Source organism: Carcharhinus amblyrhynchos, chromosome 12, assembly GCF_965287045.1.
Source record: "Carcharhinus amblyrhynchos chromosome 12, sCarAmb.v2.hapA, whole genome shotgun sequence".
NCBI lineage: Eukaryota > Metazoa > Chordata > Chondrichthyes > Carcharhiniformes > Carcharhinidae > Carcharhinus > Carcharhinus amblyrhynchos.
The window spans coordinates 80,867,218-80,883,585 of NC_137335.1; the positions used below are offsets into that span (position 1 = coordinate 80,867,218).

The 16,368-nt window shown below is 40.6% G+C and overlaps 1 protein-coding gene across 4 annotated transcripts in view; it reads right to left on the reverse strand.

Moving 5' to 3' along the window:
- Positions 1-256: 256 nt before the first annotated feature.
- LOC145351150 (kinesin-like protein KIF13B) overlaps positions 257-16,368 on the reverse strand; it is a 166,743-nt gene continuing 150,631 nt past the window's right edge. For 3 of the 4 annotated variants that reach the window (XM_080200824.1, XM_080200822.1, XM_080200825.1), the window contains 4 exons: positions 12,963-13,099; positions 12,007-12,069; positions 9,562-10,780; positions 257-7,511 (listed from right to left, as the gene is read on the reverse strand). In XM_080200824.1, coding sequence (XP_080056950.1) covers positions 7,201-7,511; positions 9,562-10,780; positions 12,007-12,069; positions 12,963-13,099 — 1,730 coding nt within the window. In that variant the 3' untranslated portion in view covers positions 257-7,200. The remainder of the gene's footprint in view (positions 7,512-9,561; positions 10,781-12,006; positions 12,070-12,962; positions 13,100-16,368) is intronic. The other variant, XM_080200823.1, reaches the window with a different exon arrangement.

The window sequence follows — 16,368 nt, forward strand, 5'->3', positions numbered from 1 at the left end:
TAGGGTCATTCCGATGAAAAGTCATCGACCTTTCTATAAGTGCCGGCAGGTTTGCTGAGTGAGTCCAGCATTTTCTGTTTTATTAATCAGATTTACAGCATCTGAAGTGCTTTAAACCTATCTTGAAGCAGTGCTCTGGATTTTCCAATTCTACTGTTTAATACCTTAGAAATTTATAACATTCTTATGTAGAAGGCCCCACATTACTTCAGCATCCAATAATTAATCAGTACAGAAAACCAAGAAATACATTAGCTTGTACATTAATTGGTATTTTTTATTGCTTATTTTTCAGCCAGAATTAACAAGCAGTGTTATTATACAGAATATTTAAGTATACAACTGACACCGAGATGACGAGCGCCTTTGGATTTCATCAAGCCCTTAAATACGCACACAAAATTATTACATACATTCAGATTTTTTGTATTGTGCTTTTTATATACAAACCCGACGGATATACAGATTATCAGCCAGCTATGGAACTCTACTTCCCACCAGACTGCAAACAGCAATTAGTGTTAAGTTAAAACCTCTACTGCGCTCCATATAACAATGGAGCGTCAGTTGTGAACTGGAAGGTCAGTGTTTTATTCGTACATAAAATTCAGTATCAGTAGTTAAAATTTCATTTTTTAATGGTCACATTTGTTGTACGATTAATCCCGAAACAAATATGGTACACTTTTGCTCCGCAGAACAGCAAACATAAATAAATGATTGTATTTTACCTGATCCTGATCCACACAGACTGCCACATGTACAATTGTAACATCGTAGAGTGGCATACCTGGTTTGTTTTACACACTCTACAGTCCCCATATTTTATAAAATAGAATTTATATTTAAAAAAATGCAATGTTTGGACCCAATACTCTTAAATCACATATAGTGTCAGCACAAAACAAAAACCAATTAGTTTCTTATCCCACTGCCTGTTACAACCTGTAGACAGGTGTTTACCACTGCACTAATGCCATGTAGGCACATTAGAAACCACCTTCCCCTCACAGTCTAAATCACTCAGCCTTGCATACTGAACTCTTGTCTTTTGACTCCCATTTTATCCTGGAGATTCTCTCTACTGCTGATCACCCTTTAACTAATTATTTTTCTCTGACAGGTTTGATTTATTCTTTAAGGATGAGAACTTACAGCCTCGTGTACTGGCCTCGAGGATATAATGGATGCTCGCAGATTGTGAGCAGGTAATTGGGTTAAAGATTTATCATAATGACTATGTTGAGTCTTCTAAAAGCCTATTGTCACATCGTCCCAAACACTTTTTAACGTGTACACGTTATTTAAAACGTTAACTGAGTCCAAAGTACATAAATCACACTGTGTTAATTCCAAGGACACAGACACTGAGGAGTCATTATTACAATTTTTAAAAATAAAGTTGAGTTCTCTTTCAACCAAAGCTTACAGGTGTGTGACAAGTGCTACATAGGTCAAATTAATTACTACCAACCATTCACATACTCAAGTGTAATACAAACACAGAATAGAACCGTGCAGTAGAACATAGAATATCACATTCACTTGTAAAAGTTATCTTCAAACCTGGATGCCGGATGGTGCTGACTTTGTATGGTCTGTATTTTCCAGCTTCTCCCTGGCTCCTGCACATTCTAACCACATGCCAATACTTGATTTATGAATAAAAGCAATATTCAGCCTGCATCCAGCCACAATCTATTGCAGGTTAAAATGATCTAATAGTCATGCGTGAGAGCAATTATAGTGTAACTTGATTTCTGCCAGGCATTTTTGAAAACTAGTCAGTAAACTTACATTATCAAGAGTGCACTACATAAGTAATTCTGAGGTCAGCTGCAAAAGGAGCTCTGGAGCTGTGAACTTAGTCACATTCTCGTGTGCACCAAAAACACTTCGTAGCAGTGCAGAAGTGGTAATATAACCTCAGGACAATTCCAGAACCAGTGTGAAACTTGCAGCGTGCTATCCTTATGGTCTATTCCAGGAAGATTACACAACAGTGTGAATCAGGCAACAAAATCACTTTTGTCTATTGCAATCAAATGTTTTCATACATGAGCCGCACTCATACATCACTCCAAACATCTCAACCGCTGGCAAAAGACATGTCTCGAATTAAGCAAGCACTGGAATCTTTTAGGTTTTTTTTCGGAAGCTCTCTGCCTGGATCAGTTCTGTGGGAGGTGCTAAGCTCAATACTTTTCTATCAGCAGTGCGCAAGTACCAAGAAAGCTGAGAAGCTGTCACAAAAAAACTTTGGGAAACTATTTACTAAATTACGTTTAAAAAAACATATGATCGCATTGCCATTTCATCTCTTCACCATTTTAATAAAGGAACTACTCTGATCTGTACTAGACCCATTTCAGATATGCTGGAGTGACAGAAGAGTCTCTGCAACCTAATTCAGCAGCTTTAATTCAAATACAACTCAAGTTGATTAACAAAAACAATTTCATTCTTTGTGCTATCATAGTTCATCCTCCTTCACTGCCCTTCAAAAACCTTTTCATACATTATTACATTATTTATCTGAAGGATTAAGGCAAAAATGCCCTGAACAACCCAGGATACCTATTATTTGCAGACATGATATCAAACATACCTAATGGGAAGTATTCACAGAAGATTTTCTCCTGTTACAAACCCATTTAATTTCATTAATCAAACATTAATTAAAGATGTGCAAAACAACCATTGTGGCAACCCAAGCCACCAGTTGCACCAAATGAACACCAAAATTCTGGTACGTTACTTGGAATAGTATACACGACTAAATAATCCCCTTTTTAATAGCCAACAAGTAATCTTCCAGACATCACATGCAACAAAATTACTTCTCTCCAGTGGTGCCTCTCAAAGTCAAACACCAGGAAGTGGTGTTACATTTGTGACAGATTTAATTTGACCACTGTAAGCTCAGAAGACTGGTATGGTGGGCAGGATAATTCTGTACATGACAACTTGCCAAGGTTTTTGCGCCCCCCACCCCCCGAGAGAGTAAAAAATGATATTTAGCTCAATTTATATGTTTTAAATCCCCATTGCATAATGTTGTGAGTCACTGCTCATCAGGTCACATAACTGCTATCAAATATCCGCTCAACAGACTCCAGATATAGTAAAACCTCAACTTAGTGCCTGCACACCAAGATCTATAATTACAGAACCCAATTAACAGACAAAAATACATTTCAATCAGGATTCAACGTAAAAGAAATTGACCAAAATATGCAAGAGAAAAAATATACAATTTGAACATATGAAGGCCTCGAGTTAGATCTGAATGTACATTTGATTAATATCTCATTACATGCTCACGTATCATTTTTAATTGATGTAAACTGTTAACTTTGTGATTAAAATCTGAAATCCAGTTTTAAAAGAATGCTCAGTTTAATATGATGCAGTTATAGGTGCTTGCAGCAGACATACTATAATCTTGGAGAAGTTGCAAACTGTATATAATCATCCTACAATCTTATTGGACTATACAGGGCGATATACAATCTTCATTGCCCCAACCTAGAAACAGGGGTTTTTGTGAGGGGCGGGGGGGGGAGGTGCTGTTGGCTATTCTCACTGTACAAACAAAATAGGAATTTGCACAGTTTGAAAGAAAAACGGAGGTGTGAAATTGTTCACTCTTCAGGTGAACCCTAAAATTGAAAGAATAAACATTAATTTACTACAATTGCAATCAGGAAAGGGCCTGGCTGTAAAGTATACCCGTAGGTGTTATACTTTGTACAGACCTGTACTGCTTTGTATCACAATGTCTGTTTTTCTCTCTCCTTTCACCTGAGGTGAAGAGCTGGTTACAAGGAGATTAGTGTGTAGAGTAATCAGGTTTTGTAACTACATTCATATATGGATAATCAGCACTTTTGGTGACGCATAATCACCAAGCTAGGTGTGTAATCAGTTGGTAATCTATTGTATGCATGGTCTCATTATCAGCATCCAAGTATCCAAGCTGTCTGTTTTACAACTGTGTCTGGCTGCACTTTGTTGTTGTAAAAAACCCATTCTACAATTTTTAAAACATAATTTGCATGACAACACAGTCCCACTCTGTTCAGGGGCTGCTTACAGGTACTGGGAAATAAAAACGGGTTCTGATCAGGCCACAGATAAAACTATAATACCTGGTCACAGAACCCAAGTTTCAAAGTTCCAATTTAAATTGTCAGGAGAACAACTGGTTGTGTGTTTATACACAACTCTCAATTTGGCAAACAAGCTCCCTACAGGAATCCAGTTTATAAAGAAGTAAATCAAATCATCTTGCCCAAATCCTAAATCTGAAGAATCATTCAATTTGGAAATGTTAATCCTGTTTCACTCCCCTCAGGTGCTGCAAGGCCGGTTTTACACCTTTTCAATCCCTCTCAAAAAGATAAGATTGCAAGAAAATAATCAGGTTTACCTTTCTCACACAGTACCATTCATCAAGCTCAACAATTGTCAGTCAATTTAAGTAGGCATTTAAGTAGTGCACATGACATTCAAGCACTGAATGTCAATTACTGAGCAAAATAATAAAACTCACAAACACGGGAAAGGCACAGGGCTTCACACTGATATAAAAGAGTCCAGGTATAATTAATTCACATGGAAAAAGTATGACATTGGAAAAGAATATGCAACCCATCAAGTAAAATCCTTCTGCTGACTGTTTATAATCTACCCCACCCTATTTAAATCTTGTCAGAGGCACTTGTGTGCATAGATAATCCCGGATGCCCATGAAGAAATGAGGCAAAATTGTAGAATTTTCCTTCATGCTCAAATCTCCTGTATTCACCCCGCTGCTGCTGACAATGTTTCTGCTCTCTGCCAACTTAAAAGGAACCTTATCACTGAACGGATTTCTTTCAGGTGCTTGAACTCATGCTAATGCCTTCTCCACTGAAATCTCAATTCCAATAGTCGGTTTCAGAATGGCAAATACCATGAATTTCCGATTGCCAACCGCCAGAGTGGGAGTTGCCTATCAATACTGGTGCGTCATTTTGATCTCCTTTTCTGAGGAGGGATGTCCTTGCTCTGAAAGTGCAGCAAAGGTTTACCAGGCTGATTCTATGGACGGTGAGATTGATGTATGAGGAGAGATTGAATAGGTTAGGATTGTTTTCACTGGACTTCAGACAAATGAGGGAGGATCCCATAGAAACTTATAAAATTCTAACAGGACTAGACAGGGTAGATGCAGGGAGAATGTTCCCAATGGTGGAGGTGTCCGGAACCAGGGGTCACAGTCTGAGGATTCAGGGCAGACCATTTAGGACGGAGGCGAGGAGACATTTCTTCACCCAAAGAATGGTGAACCGGTGGAATTCATTACAGGAAGTAGTTGATGCCAAAACATTGAATGTATTCAAGAGGCGGCTAGATATAGCACTTGGGGCAAATGGGATCAAAGGTTATGGGGAAAAAACAGGATTAGGCTATTGAACTGGATTACCAGTCTTGATTGTGATGAATGGCAGAGCAGGCTTGAAGGGCCAAATGGCCTCCTCCTGCTCCCATCTTCTTTGTTTCTATTCTACACCTATCAAAACTGCCAGTGGTTACCCTTTGTTCAGAGATGTAAATCTAAACATCACAATTAAGAAAACAGCAAATGCTGAAATTACGAGGTAAATACAAACCACTGTAATACCATCCTAAATAGGAACAAGTTATTGTTGTAAGTAAAGACTGCTAGCTGGAGTTGAGAATTAATGATGCAAGGCCTTTAATAGGCATTAAGTAGTTGTTAACATATCTGATTGTTGGCTCCCTTCCCCTTTCTTTTGTTCAATTCCACAGAGAGGTTCACTTGCTTTCCATTTTCAGTTCTAACAAAGACTCTACACCTAACACATTAATCAAATCTCTTCTCTTTTTGGGCATCTTCTCAACTGTGTGTTCCTAATGCTTCATCTGTTTAAAAAAAATATTATTTTGATCACTGAGAACACATCAAGAAAGAAAGTTCTAGAAACAAAGAGCACAAAGTTCTTCTCATTCCTAGAGGCAGAAATGTTTGCTCTCACGTTGTGGCCACTACACATTTGTTATTCTAGGTAAATCAGGGAGGTTTGTTTCTCTGTACAAATCCCAGTGGAATTAGCACCGATTTCGCTCCGAAAAATCTTCATGTCAATTGATCCAACATTTGCATAGTTTATAAAATGCATTTTGTTCTGACCACAGTGGAAATGGTCTGGTGAGGGAGAACTGTGCCTCACGGCCATGTTCTTCCGCATTTGCTACCACAACTTGCACTCCAAACCGTACAAAAACAATTCCCTGATTGAAGTCAAGAAGCTCAAGATCCCATCTTCCCTAAACATTTGGAACCTACACATTTCAACCCCAGAATCCTTCAAAATATTCTTCAAAATTCCAACAGACCTGTTAAAATATGTTACATTGCACAGGAATTTAAATTTTACTTAACCACTTAAATTTTCACCATCATTGACAAAAGTGCCAAAAGCAGATTCCTGGGGCTTGATAGGAGGGACTTGTACTGGTGCGAGCACAGCGGTGACACTCAGACAATGGTAGCAAAATGCCCAGTCCCGATTGTGGCATTATTGTCAGCACTTCACATAGTCAAATCTGTTTCGCTGAGGCATCGCTGCCCCTCGCTACACCAGCAAGCTGCCTGAAAGTCCTGTTGGAAGGAAACAAATGTCAACCTGAGCGGGTGACACAAATGCTTCTCTCTCTGAACCACTCAAAGCCTGTCATTGTTGATATTCCTTGTGGTGTTTCCTGGTGAAATTAAATTGCTGCAATAATACAATGCTGAATGAGCAATGTCAAAGGGACAGGCAGTGAATACACAAGTCTTCAGATGCTCTCCGTCAAGGTTCAAAGAGATTAAGTCAAATTTTGACAATACAAGAGCCCTCACATGAATTTAAATATTTTACAGTGCATGTCCAATAATTCACAAGCCCAGCAGATGATTTCCATTTTCAGGTGTTGTTTGATTATCTTCTAGTTTGAAGCAGGAAAATTAAACAATGTTATTGATGAAGACAAATAAAAAGAGGAGAATGAAATGAAAGAATGGGTTAACCAATGGATGGGTCTCCTCAGGTTGGGGAAGTTATTCAAAGGTACCAACGGGCCCAACTTAAAGAAGTTTCCTTTGGATGTCCAGTAAGATCCAAACATCACTGTCCACTGGTTCATTTCTCACGAAGGTTTTTGTTCAGCAGACCAGGATTTCCTATACTCGCTCTTTCTTGGAGTCCTGTCACCAGATCGGGAACCCCCTCCACTTTCAGATTTAGCGAGTGCAGTGAGAGCTGATAGGTTTGGGTTGGACCTGGAGAAGTTTCCACTCCTCCGATTCTCTGAACTCACAGCTGACTGTGTCCGGACCCCAGTGCTGCGCCGTTTTACTGAGCTGGTGGCTTTTGCGACTCGGTTTGGCCTGACTAGCACTCCATAGCCGGGGTTACATCGGAAATATTGCTTTCCACCAACTGAACCGTCATTCTTTCCTGAAACATAACAAAAATATTTTACTTCTTTAAGAACTGCAAACCAAAAGCAAATTGTGAAACATTCAGGATAAATCAAAATGATCTGATTAAATTCCTCTTATTCTGTGATTCAATCCAGTGATTTTAAAGGATTTGGAGACTATACAAGGTGGGATGTAGGTGTGGCTGGCTAGGCCCATACTTATTGCCCATCCCTAACTGCCCTTGTTTAGAGGACATTTAAAAGTCAGTCCTCAGACTGTGACCCCTGGTTCTGGACACCACACCATTGGGAATATCCTCCTGCAACTACCCCATCTAGTCCCATTAGAATTTTATAAGTTTTTATGAGATCCCCCCTCATTTGTCTGAACTCCAGTGAAAACAATCCTAACCTTGTCATACATCAATCTCGCCATCCATGGGATCAGCCTGATAAACCTTTGCTGCACTTTCAGAGCAAGGACATCCCTCCTCAGAAAAGGAGACCAAAACGAGACAGTGTGGCTGGGGTCACACGTGAATAAGAATACGGAGCAGGAGTAGGCAATTCAGCCCCTCGAGCCTGCTCTGCCATTTAATATGGTCATGGCTGATCTCACCTTGGCCTCAACTCCACTTACCTGCCCGTTCACCGTAGCCCTTGTAACCCACTACTAATTAAAACTCTGCCCACCTCTTCCTTAAATTTAAAGTCCTGACGTTCACCGTGTTCTGTGGGGTGAGTTCTACAGACTCCCCACTCTCAGAGCAGTAATTTCTCCTCATCTCCATTTTAAATCTGTGACCCCTCATTCTAAAACTATGACCTCTTGTTCTTGATTCCATGTAGGCCAGACGAGGTAAGGGCAGATTTCCTTCCCTAAAGGACATCAGTGAACCAGATGGGTTTTTACAACAATCAACAATGTTCTCACAGTCACTATGAGACCTTTCGACCCCAGATTTTTATTGAATGAAAATGTCATCTGCTGTGATGGGATTGAAACCTGGGTCCCCAGAGCATCACACTGGGTCTCTAGAGTACTAGTCCAGTGATACATAACTATCCACCATCAGCCGCTCTCCAAAAAAAGTTTTGATTTCCCTAGCTCTTTAAATTGATATCCTGGTTGGTTCAGAGCGCAAGGTTACAAAATCATCGAGATGAAGAAATCCACCTTCCCATTATCACCAAAGTGAGAAAAAAAGTGACACACATTTCTCCTTGCAGAGAGATTATAGCACAACTCTGAGACAGGGAGATCATGGTATCATTTCAGAGAATTGAATAGATGGGTGAAGTGAAGGGAGATACAGGGTGAAGGGAAAGCAATCGAATGAGAGTTTTAGAGATAAGAAGCAGACCATGTCCTCCTGTGCTGCAGGCCCGACCAACTTCCCATTGCAGCTTCAACATCCACTCAAACGCTTACTATGTCCAATCCGAATGATAGACTATCCATCAGTATCACATCTGCTGAGTGCTGAACTATTGTTGTTTATGAACTCAAATCCTGGTGTGAAACTGGAGTCTCACAACACCAGTTAACCTGGTATTGTGAGACTTCTCACTGTGTTTACCCCAGTCCAACGCCGGCATCTCCACATCGTGCAAATTGGACCCAGAAGCTACTGACTGGATGCAGATGATTAATATACAAAATTATAGTTAAATAATGAGATTAGGTGGAAGTTGACTATTAGTTCAATGCAATCATGGTGATATGTTTCTCTGTTTGTTACCTGGCTGGAGAAAACTCACCATCTACAAACAGCAGTATTTTATGACTTATACCTCGGCAAAAGTAATTAATTATCAAACACAAGGCACTGAATAACAAAGGATTTCTCAGAACCTGAAGAGAATAAATCTTAAAGAAAATTAGAAACCAGAGCGTGGTCTACAATAGTCAAACTTCTTGCCACTCCTGTGGCAAGCAGCAACTCAAAGTTTGAAAACAAAATTATAAACTAAATCAGAGAAAGGGTTGAAATTAAAGTGAAGGCACTTTTGAACACACTACCGCCACCTCTTTTTTTTAAAGATAAAACCAAAAATCAATTGAAGGTATTCTCAGATTCTTACCTGCTGGTACATTCAGTTCAATTCCAATCCAAATTCCATCAGCAAATTCCGTGGGTCCTATATACCTTACTGTACCAATCTTGTTCGTACCAACTGAGACATACTCCCCCTCTTTTAGCCACGCAGGAACGATGTCAACAGCTTCCTCAGAATCTGAAATAATTTCAAGTTTTTCGCTCGATAATTCATGATCATCAACCTTCGTACTTACAGTCACAGATCTCTCAGAATCGTCACCTGCCTCAAATGTGGCCAGGCCTAAGGCCCCAGAATCCCATTGCCCTGGGACCCACGGCACTTCTTTGTCTTCAAGACTATCTTCAGAATCCTGCCACACATTTTCATCCTCCAAGATGCCAGTGAAAGATTTCAACTCAGATGTTCTTACTTTTTGGATTTTGAAGGGGTTGGATGCTGATATTTTGGCCTGCGTTGCATTGGATTTTGACTCAGGCTTAGAGATGCTTAACACCACGGGGGATGTCTTCTCTCCTGGAGGGAAGTCTTCAGGCTCATCAATTTGGAGGAAATGCGGGGCAGACATCTGGTTGGACACATCTGTTTTGGTTAATGGCTGCTCGGTGGTCTGAGAGGTAGAGAAACTGTTTTTGACATCACCTGACACAGATTTTTCCCTGGCTTCTGCTATCATTGTGTCATGTGAAAGCTCTGCTGTTACCTCAGAGTCTGGTGATCGATTCTTGGAGCTTCTGCAATCCTTCCCTGTACTTCTGCTTGGGGTTTGCAGTTGGAATTGACGCACACCTTCACTGGACATCTGCGGGGCATCAGTTTTCACTTGACTGATTTGATACTCCACATCCAGAGACTCCTCAGCTGCCTGTGCAGCAGAGCAGGAACCTGATTTCACATCAGTGTCTAGCTGCATTGGACCCTCACTGCTCAATACCCTTTGATTTTGTAACTGGGCAGGTGTGTCCTTGTCATGGGTGGCCCAAATGGATGGAGGTGTGCCAACATCGCCACTCGTCACCATAGCTGTTTCTGAGAGGGTTGTTGTGGAAACGCTGTGGGAGAAATATCCACTCGAAGCTTCACTCAAAGGACTTTGAGGCTCTCCTTGGGTTTCACGGTTGGCTGTGTCCACTGACTCGTTCTTTGAAGGAGCACTTCCAGTCTCCGAACCTGTCACTGCAGGGTGGGTAGGTTTTGTTATCACCGCTGAAGCGGAAGGCACTTTCTCTTTCTCTTTGTGAGCCTGATGAAAACGTACAGAAACACCACGTTTTGGCAAAGCAAAAATGTTAGTGCATTTACCTCCTCTCTTCACTACATCCCATCCCCACCGCCCAAAAACACTTATACTTTGCAACCATCAATACCTGCGACGTTGAAATCATGAATCAGTCTCGGGTACGTTCTTACCTCCATGCTAGCTGGAGGACGATACCTGAGGTGACGCACAACGTGGGAGGTAAAAAGGGAGGCGCGAAAGGGAGAAGAGTTAAAAGTATCTTTTACAAGAATGGATTGTGCCAGTCTGTCCTCAATCTGATAAACATTATAGCTTAAACAAAAAGAGAAAATGCTGGAAAATCCCAGCAGGTCTGGCAGCATCTGTAAGGAGAGAAATGAGCTGATGCTTCAAGTCCAGATGACCCTTTGTCAAAGCCCAAAGCTTTGTCAGGACTCAGGACATCAGCTCTTTTCTCTCCTTACAGATGCTGCAGACTTGCGGTGATTTTCCAGCATTTTTACTTTTGGTTTCAGATTCCAGCATCCGCAGTAATTTAATTTTAAGCATTTAGAGCTTGTACATCACTGAGTCAATGAAAAATGACTTGCAAAAGTTAACAATTTTATTTAAAAAGGACATGAACTTGCTTTAATGAAGCAACTTAGAGCCCTCAGGACATCTCAAAGGCGCATCACAATAAATTCCTTCAGAAGTGCAGTCACTGTTTCCTGTGCAGCAACTTCAGCAGCTTTAGATATCCACAAGTTTCACATCCACATTCAGTACAGCATATCCAGGGCAGAAGGGACAGCAACAACTTAATAAAAAAAATTAAACACAGGAACTTTTGTTCTTGCTTTCAGATCTCTCCTTGGTCTTGTACAGCAGCATCTTCTCCAAGCTGACAGTCTGAAATACTGCTCATCTCTCCACTCCATCATTGGAAAGCTCGCTTCCAAAACTATTTGACTTCGCTACTTCTCTCACTGCCTTTAAAATTATTCTAAAAATCCATCTCTCTTCACAGTTCCCCTTTAGAATTCATGCTTTCAACCTTGTCAAACAATTCCAAGGCACTTTTTTCAGGGGTGCTACATAAATTTAAGTTTTTGAGTGCATGGGACATTTGTAAGTCACATTGTATTTTCTGATCCTGTACAAAATATTTTATCACAAAGATCTAACAGCTGCCAAACACGTACGAATTGTAGTACTTAGCCTTGTCAAATCTAAGATACTATACTTACGACTTTATTCTGTTCAGCAGTATCTTCATGAGTATCAGGTTGCACCAAGATTCGAGGAACAGGCTACAGATAAGAAATATTGAACAGTTATGATTTGTTACATGACCAAAAAAAGGCCTAAACCCAAAATCCCCAGCCTGCTAATGACTCCATTTAAATTTAATTTTTAAAAAAAGCATCAGCAAATATTTTAGTTCCACATTTCTACACAAGTCCACTTTCTCCACAACCAGCACCAATGCCTCAACAACAAGAGGCCAAACTGCAACTGGATCGCTCACTTTTCCCTGAGCATCCCTCCTATTTCCATTTCCTCCTTCCCCTGCAACCCATACCGTTCCCAGGACAAGCACTGGCTCAAGACCTGGCTTCACTATTTCAGTATGGGTACAGGTCTGCATGAAATATCAATGACCACACTTCACATAAAGTTCTCAATTGACTATAAAGCACACATTCGGGATTGCAAGCTGATACTTTTACACTTTTTATTGAAATATGGTTTAAAATCTGATTTTATCAGATTCAGAACAGATTGTTAGGAATTACTGAAACCAACCAGATGAGTGAGCTAGACCTGTGACAAGGCACTTCAGTGATCGTTGCTCATTCAATCTGCATTTAAAAAGATTCAACATCTTGTTCAGGAATGCAGCAAACTGAATGGCTTTGATGTGGAGTTGCCGGCGTTGGGCTGGGATAGGCACAGCAAGAAGTCTCACTACCAGGTTGAAGTCCAACAGCTTTATTTGGTAGCAAAAGTTTTCAGAGTGATGCTCCTTCATCAAGTGAGTGGAGAGTTGGGCTCACAAACATGGCATATACAGGCACAGACTCAATTTACAAGATAATGGTTGGAATGCAAGTTTTAACAGGTAATCAAGTCTCTACAGGTACAGACAATACGAGTGGAGGGAGGGTTAAACCCAGGTTAAAGAGCAATTAAGATTCCTGACCTGCAGATTTGGTTGAGGGACAGATCTCCTCTTCTCCTCATCCCGTGCAGGGAAAAGTGATTTGAGAAGTTTGGGCATCTGAGGTACAAAGGCCTTCACTGGATTCAAGTAAGAGGCTGCTAGCGTTGAGAACGAGTCTAAAAAGAGATATGAGATGATTATGTAGGTAACTCTTCATGAATTGCATCATATTTTTTACCCGGGCATTTTGACACTGCCATTACATAATGACTGGTAAAAAGGCAGAAATATCTCCACAACCTGTACCACACTGCTATTTCATCCACAGGGGTCTAAACATGACATAATCATCTTTTATTTTAATTAAAAAAACTTGTGGCTCCGGGTCAGACAACTGGTCATCATCTTCCATGATGTGGGTATGCCGGCGTTGGACTGGTGTAAACACAGTAAAAAGTCTGACAACACCAGGTTTTAGTCCAACCTATTTATTTGATAATATACTCGCAAGCTTTCGGGTTAGCCCCTTCGTCAGGTGAATGGAGAGTTCTGGCCTCAGACAGAGCATATAAAGCACAGACAGTTTAGAGATCAGTAATCTCTAAACTGTCTGTGCTTTATATGCTCTGTCTGAGGCCAGGACTCTCCATTCACCTGACGAAGGGGCTAACCCGAAAGTTTGCGAGTATATTATCAAATAAATAGGTTGGACTAAAACCTGGTGTTGTCAGACTTTTTACATCATCTTCCAAACAGGACAGTAAGTTTGATAGTGACTTTGGGAAATCAGTGCACAAGAATATGGTCCCTCTAATTCACACAATAACACACTATAAAGTTTGCTGGATTTCTGCTACTGCATCTTTAGCACAAGAAAGTTTGCATTTCCTTAAGAAAACAATGCACAGTATAGTGAGTAAATCAATGAGAATGAGGGGTAAAAGAGGGACTAAAAGCAATACAAGCACAGAAGCTTTTTTAATGCAATAATAACTTGTGCTATGAATGCTCTTGTTTGCTCCCAGACTTTAATGGAAGCAAATTTGAATTGACATTGAAAAAAGGCACCCGTGTTGTTGGAATTCCTTACCATAATCCATCATTGAAGCACAGGTGCAATTGGGGGGAAATGACAAATTATTAGTTATTTTTTAAAAATAAATTGGTAGCAATTTCATTATCCTATAAGAATGTCATAAAACAATCAAGATTTTCTGAATGTGAACAGTTTGCGTTGCAATAATAGATTTTATTAACAAAAGAGTTGCAAAGAGTCAGATGTGTTGCGCTACAACAAAAGCAGAAAATGCTGGAAAATCTCAGCAGGTCTGACAGCATCTGTGGAGCAAGAATAGAGCTAATGTTTCGAGTCTGGATGACTTCATCAGAGCTGTGTTGTACTGTTGGGATTGCATAGCTGCTGGCACAGTTATCAACACCTTTCTTCGTTGAGTAAATAATTCTAAGCAGTTTAATAACCGTTAGTAGGCGGCGTTGCAGCGACTATAAACAATGGAACCGACATGAAACAGGTAGACTTTGAAGTTGAAGATGTTATGAATTAGCTGCTGGAAACATTGGCAATGCTGGTTGCAAGTTGGGAGCAGGGTAGAGGGAGATAAAGAGCAGTTGGCCCTGGTAGCAAATCACGGATAAAATAATCATCGTATGATAGAACATAGAACAAACATAGAACATTACAGCGCAGAACAGGCCCTTCGGCCCACGATGTTGCGCCGACCAGTTAAAAAACAATGACCCACTAATCTAAACCAATCCCTTTTCGTCCATAAACCTATCCATGGATCTCTTAAACGCCCCCAAGCTAGGTGCATTTACAACTGCAGCAGGCAGGGCATTCCAATCCCTCACCACCCTCTGGGTAAAGAACCTACCCCTGACATCCGTCCTATAACTACCCCCCCTTAATTTAAAGCCATGCCCCCTCGTGCTAGCTTTCTCCATCCGAGGAAAAAGGCTATCACTATCCACCCTATCTAAACCTCTAATCATCTTATATGTTTCAATAAGATCCCCTCTTAGCCGCCTTCTTTCTAGCGAAAACAACCCCAAATCCCTCAGTCTCTCCTCATAGGACCTCCCCTCCATACCAGGCAACATCCTGGTAAACCTCCTCTGCACCCTCTCCAAAGTCTCCACATCCTTCCTGTAATGTGGGGACCAGAACTGCACACAGTACTCCAAGTGCGGCCGCACCAGAGTTGTGTACAGTTGCAACATGACGCTGCGACTCCTAAATTCAATCCCCCTACCAATAAACGCCAAGACACCGTATGCCTTCTTAACAACCTTATGCTGTTTATTTTCCAGGGGATGTGATTTACGTGTGATTAAGCATCTCAATATTTTGTATCACCTGAGCTGCTGAAATTTGACTTCATTTATTTTTAGATTGTTTTTTATTGTAGAGACTGCAGTCAGTATTTAGTCTCCCAATTGCAAAGCTCCAATTTAGTCATTGGCAATCCTTGCTGTGTCGAACAATGATTATAGCCCAGACAGGCTATCGAAAGCACATTGTTCCCAGTTTGCAAGATTTCTACCCATGATGCATGAAAACAAGAGCCAGATTTTGTGAACCATCCTTCGCCCCTTTGGTTGGGCTATATTTGGCTGAATGAATAAAATAAATCAATGGTTGAACCCTGAAAAGGTGTACGGCAAATCTTATTTTCTTAGCTACATACTGACAGCACATTGTCAATCAGAGAGGAAAGTTTAGGAGGCACTGATCATTGTGCAGAGTTGCATTTGAATATTTGATGTGAATGGGGCGGGGCAGGGGACAGAAAAGTGCAGCTGCGACCACAATCAGATCAGCCGTGGTCTTACCAAATGTCACATCATCCTCAAAGAGCCAAATGGCCAACTCCTGCTTCTACATCTTGTGAACATAGATTAGGTAACAGGAAGCAGCATCTGGGCATTTTCTGAAAAAATCCTTTTGCAAGATTTCAGTCTTGTTTAAGATGATAAAGGCCTGCTACAGTGGAAGCATCAAGACAAATTACAGAAATTAAAGTAAAATTGGTTCACTATTCCTAAAGGCTTTCTGGATCTTTCAATCCATTTTGCTCAAATCATTCAGCTAAAGATCTTAGCAGCAGGGTACTTAAAATCCCCTTTACGAACCACAAGCTTTCTACCACAAGAAAAAGCAGAAAAGCTTTCGGCATGCTGGAAACATCCATTGATAAACCAGGAAAATCACTTTGTTTCTATTATCAACGTTAATTACATAAATCCTGGTGGGAGATTTAAAGTGCTTTGGTGAAATAACAGGTGGTCTGGGCTCAAAAGGAGGAATCCTTAAAAGCAGCAACTGCTGATATCTGGAAATTGCGCTAAAATGTAATGTTTTAGGATAGGGATAAAGTACTTCAGAGAAAAAACACTTTCTCTTAAAGGTCAGGTGGGCTTTGCA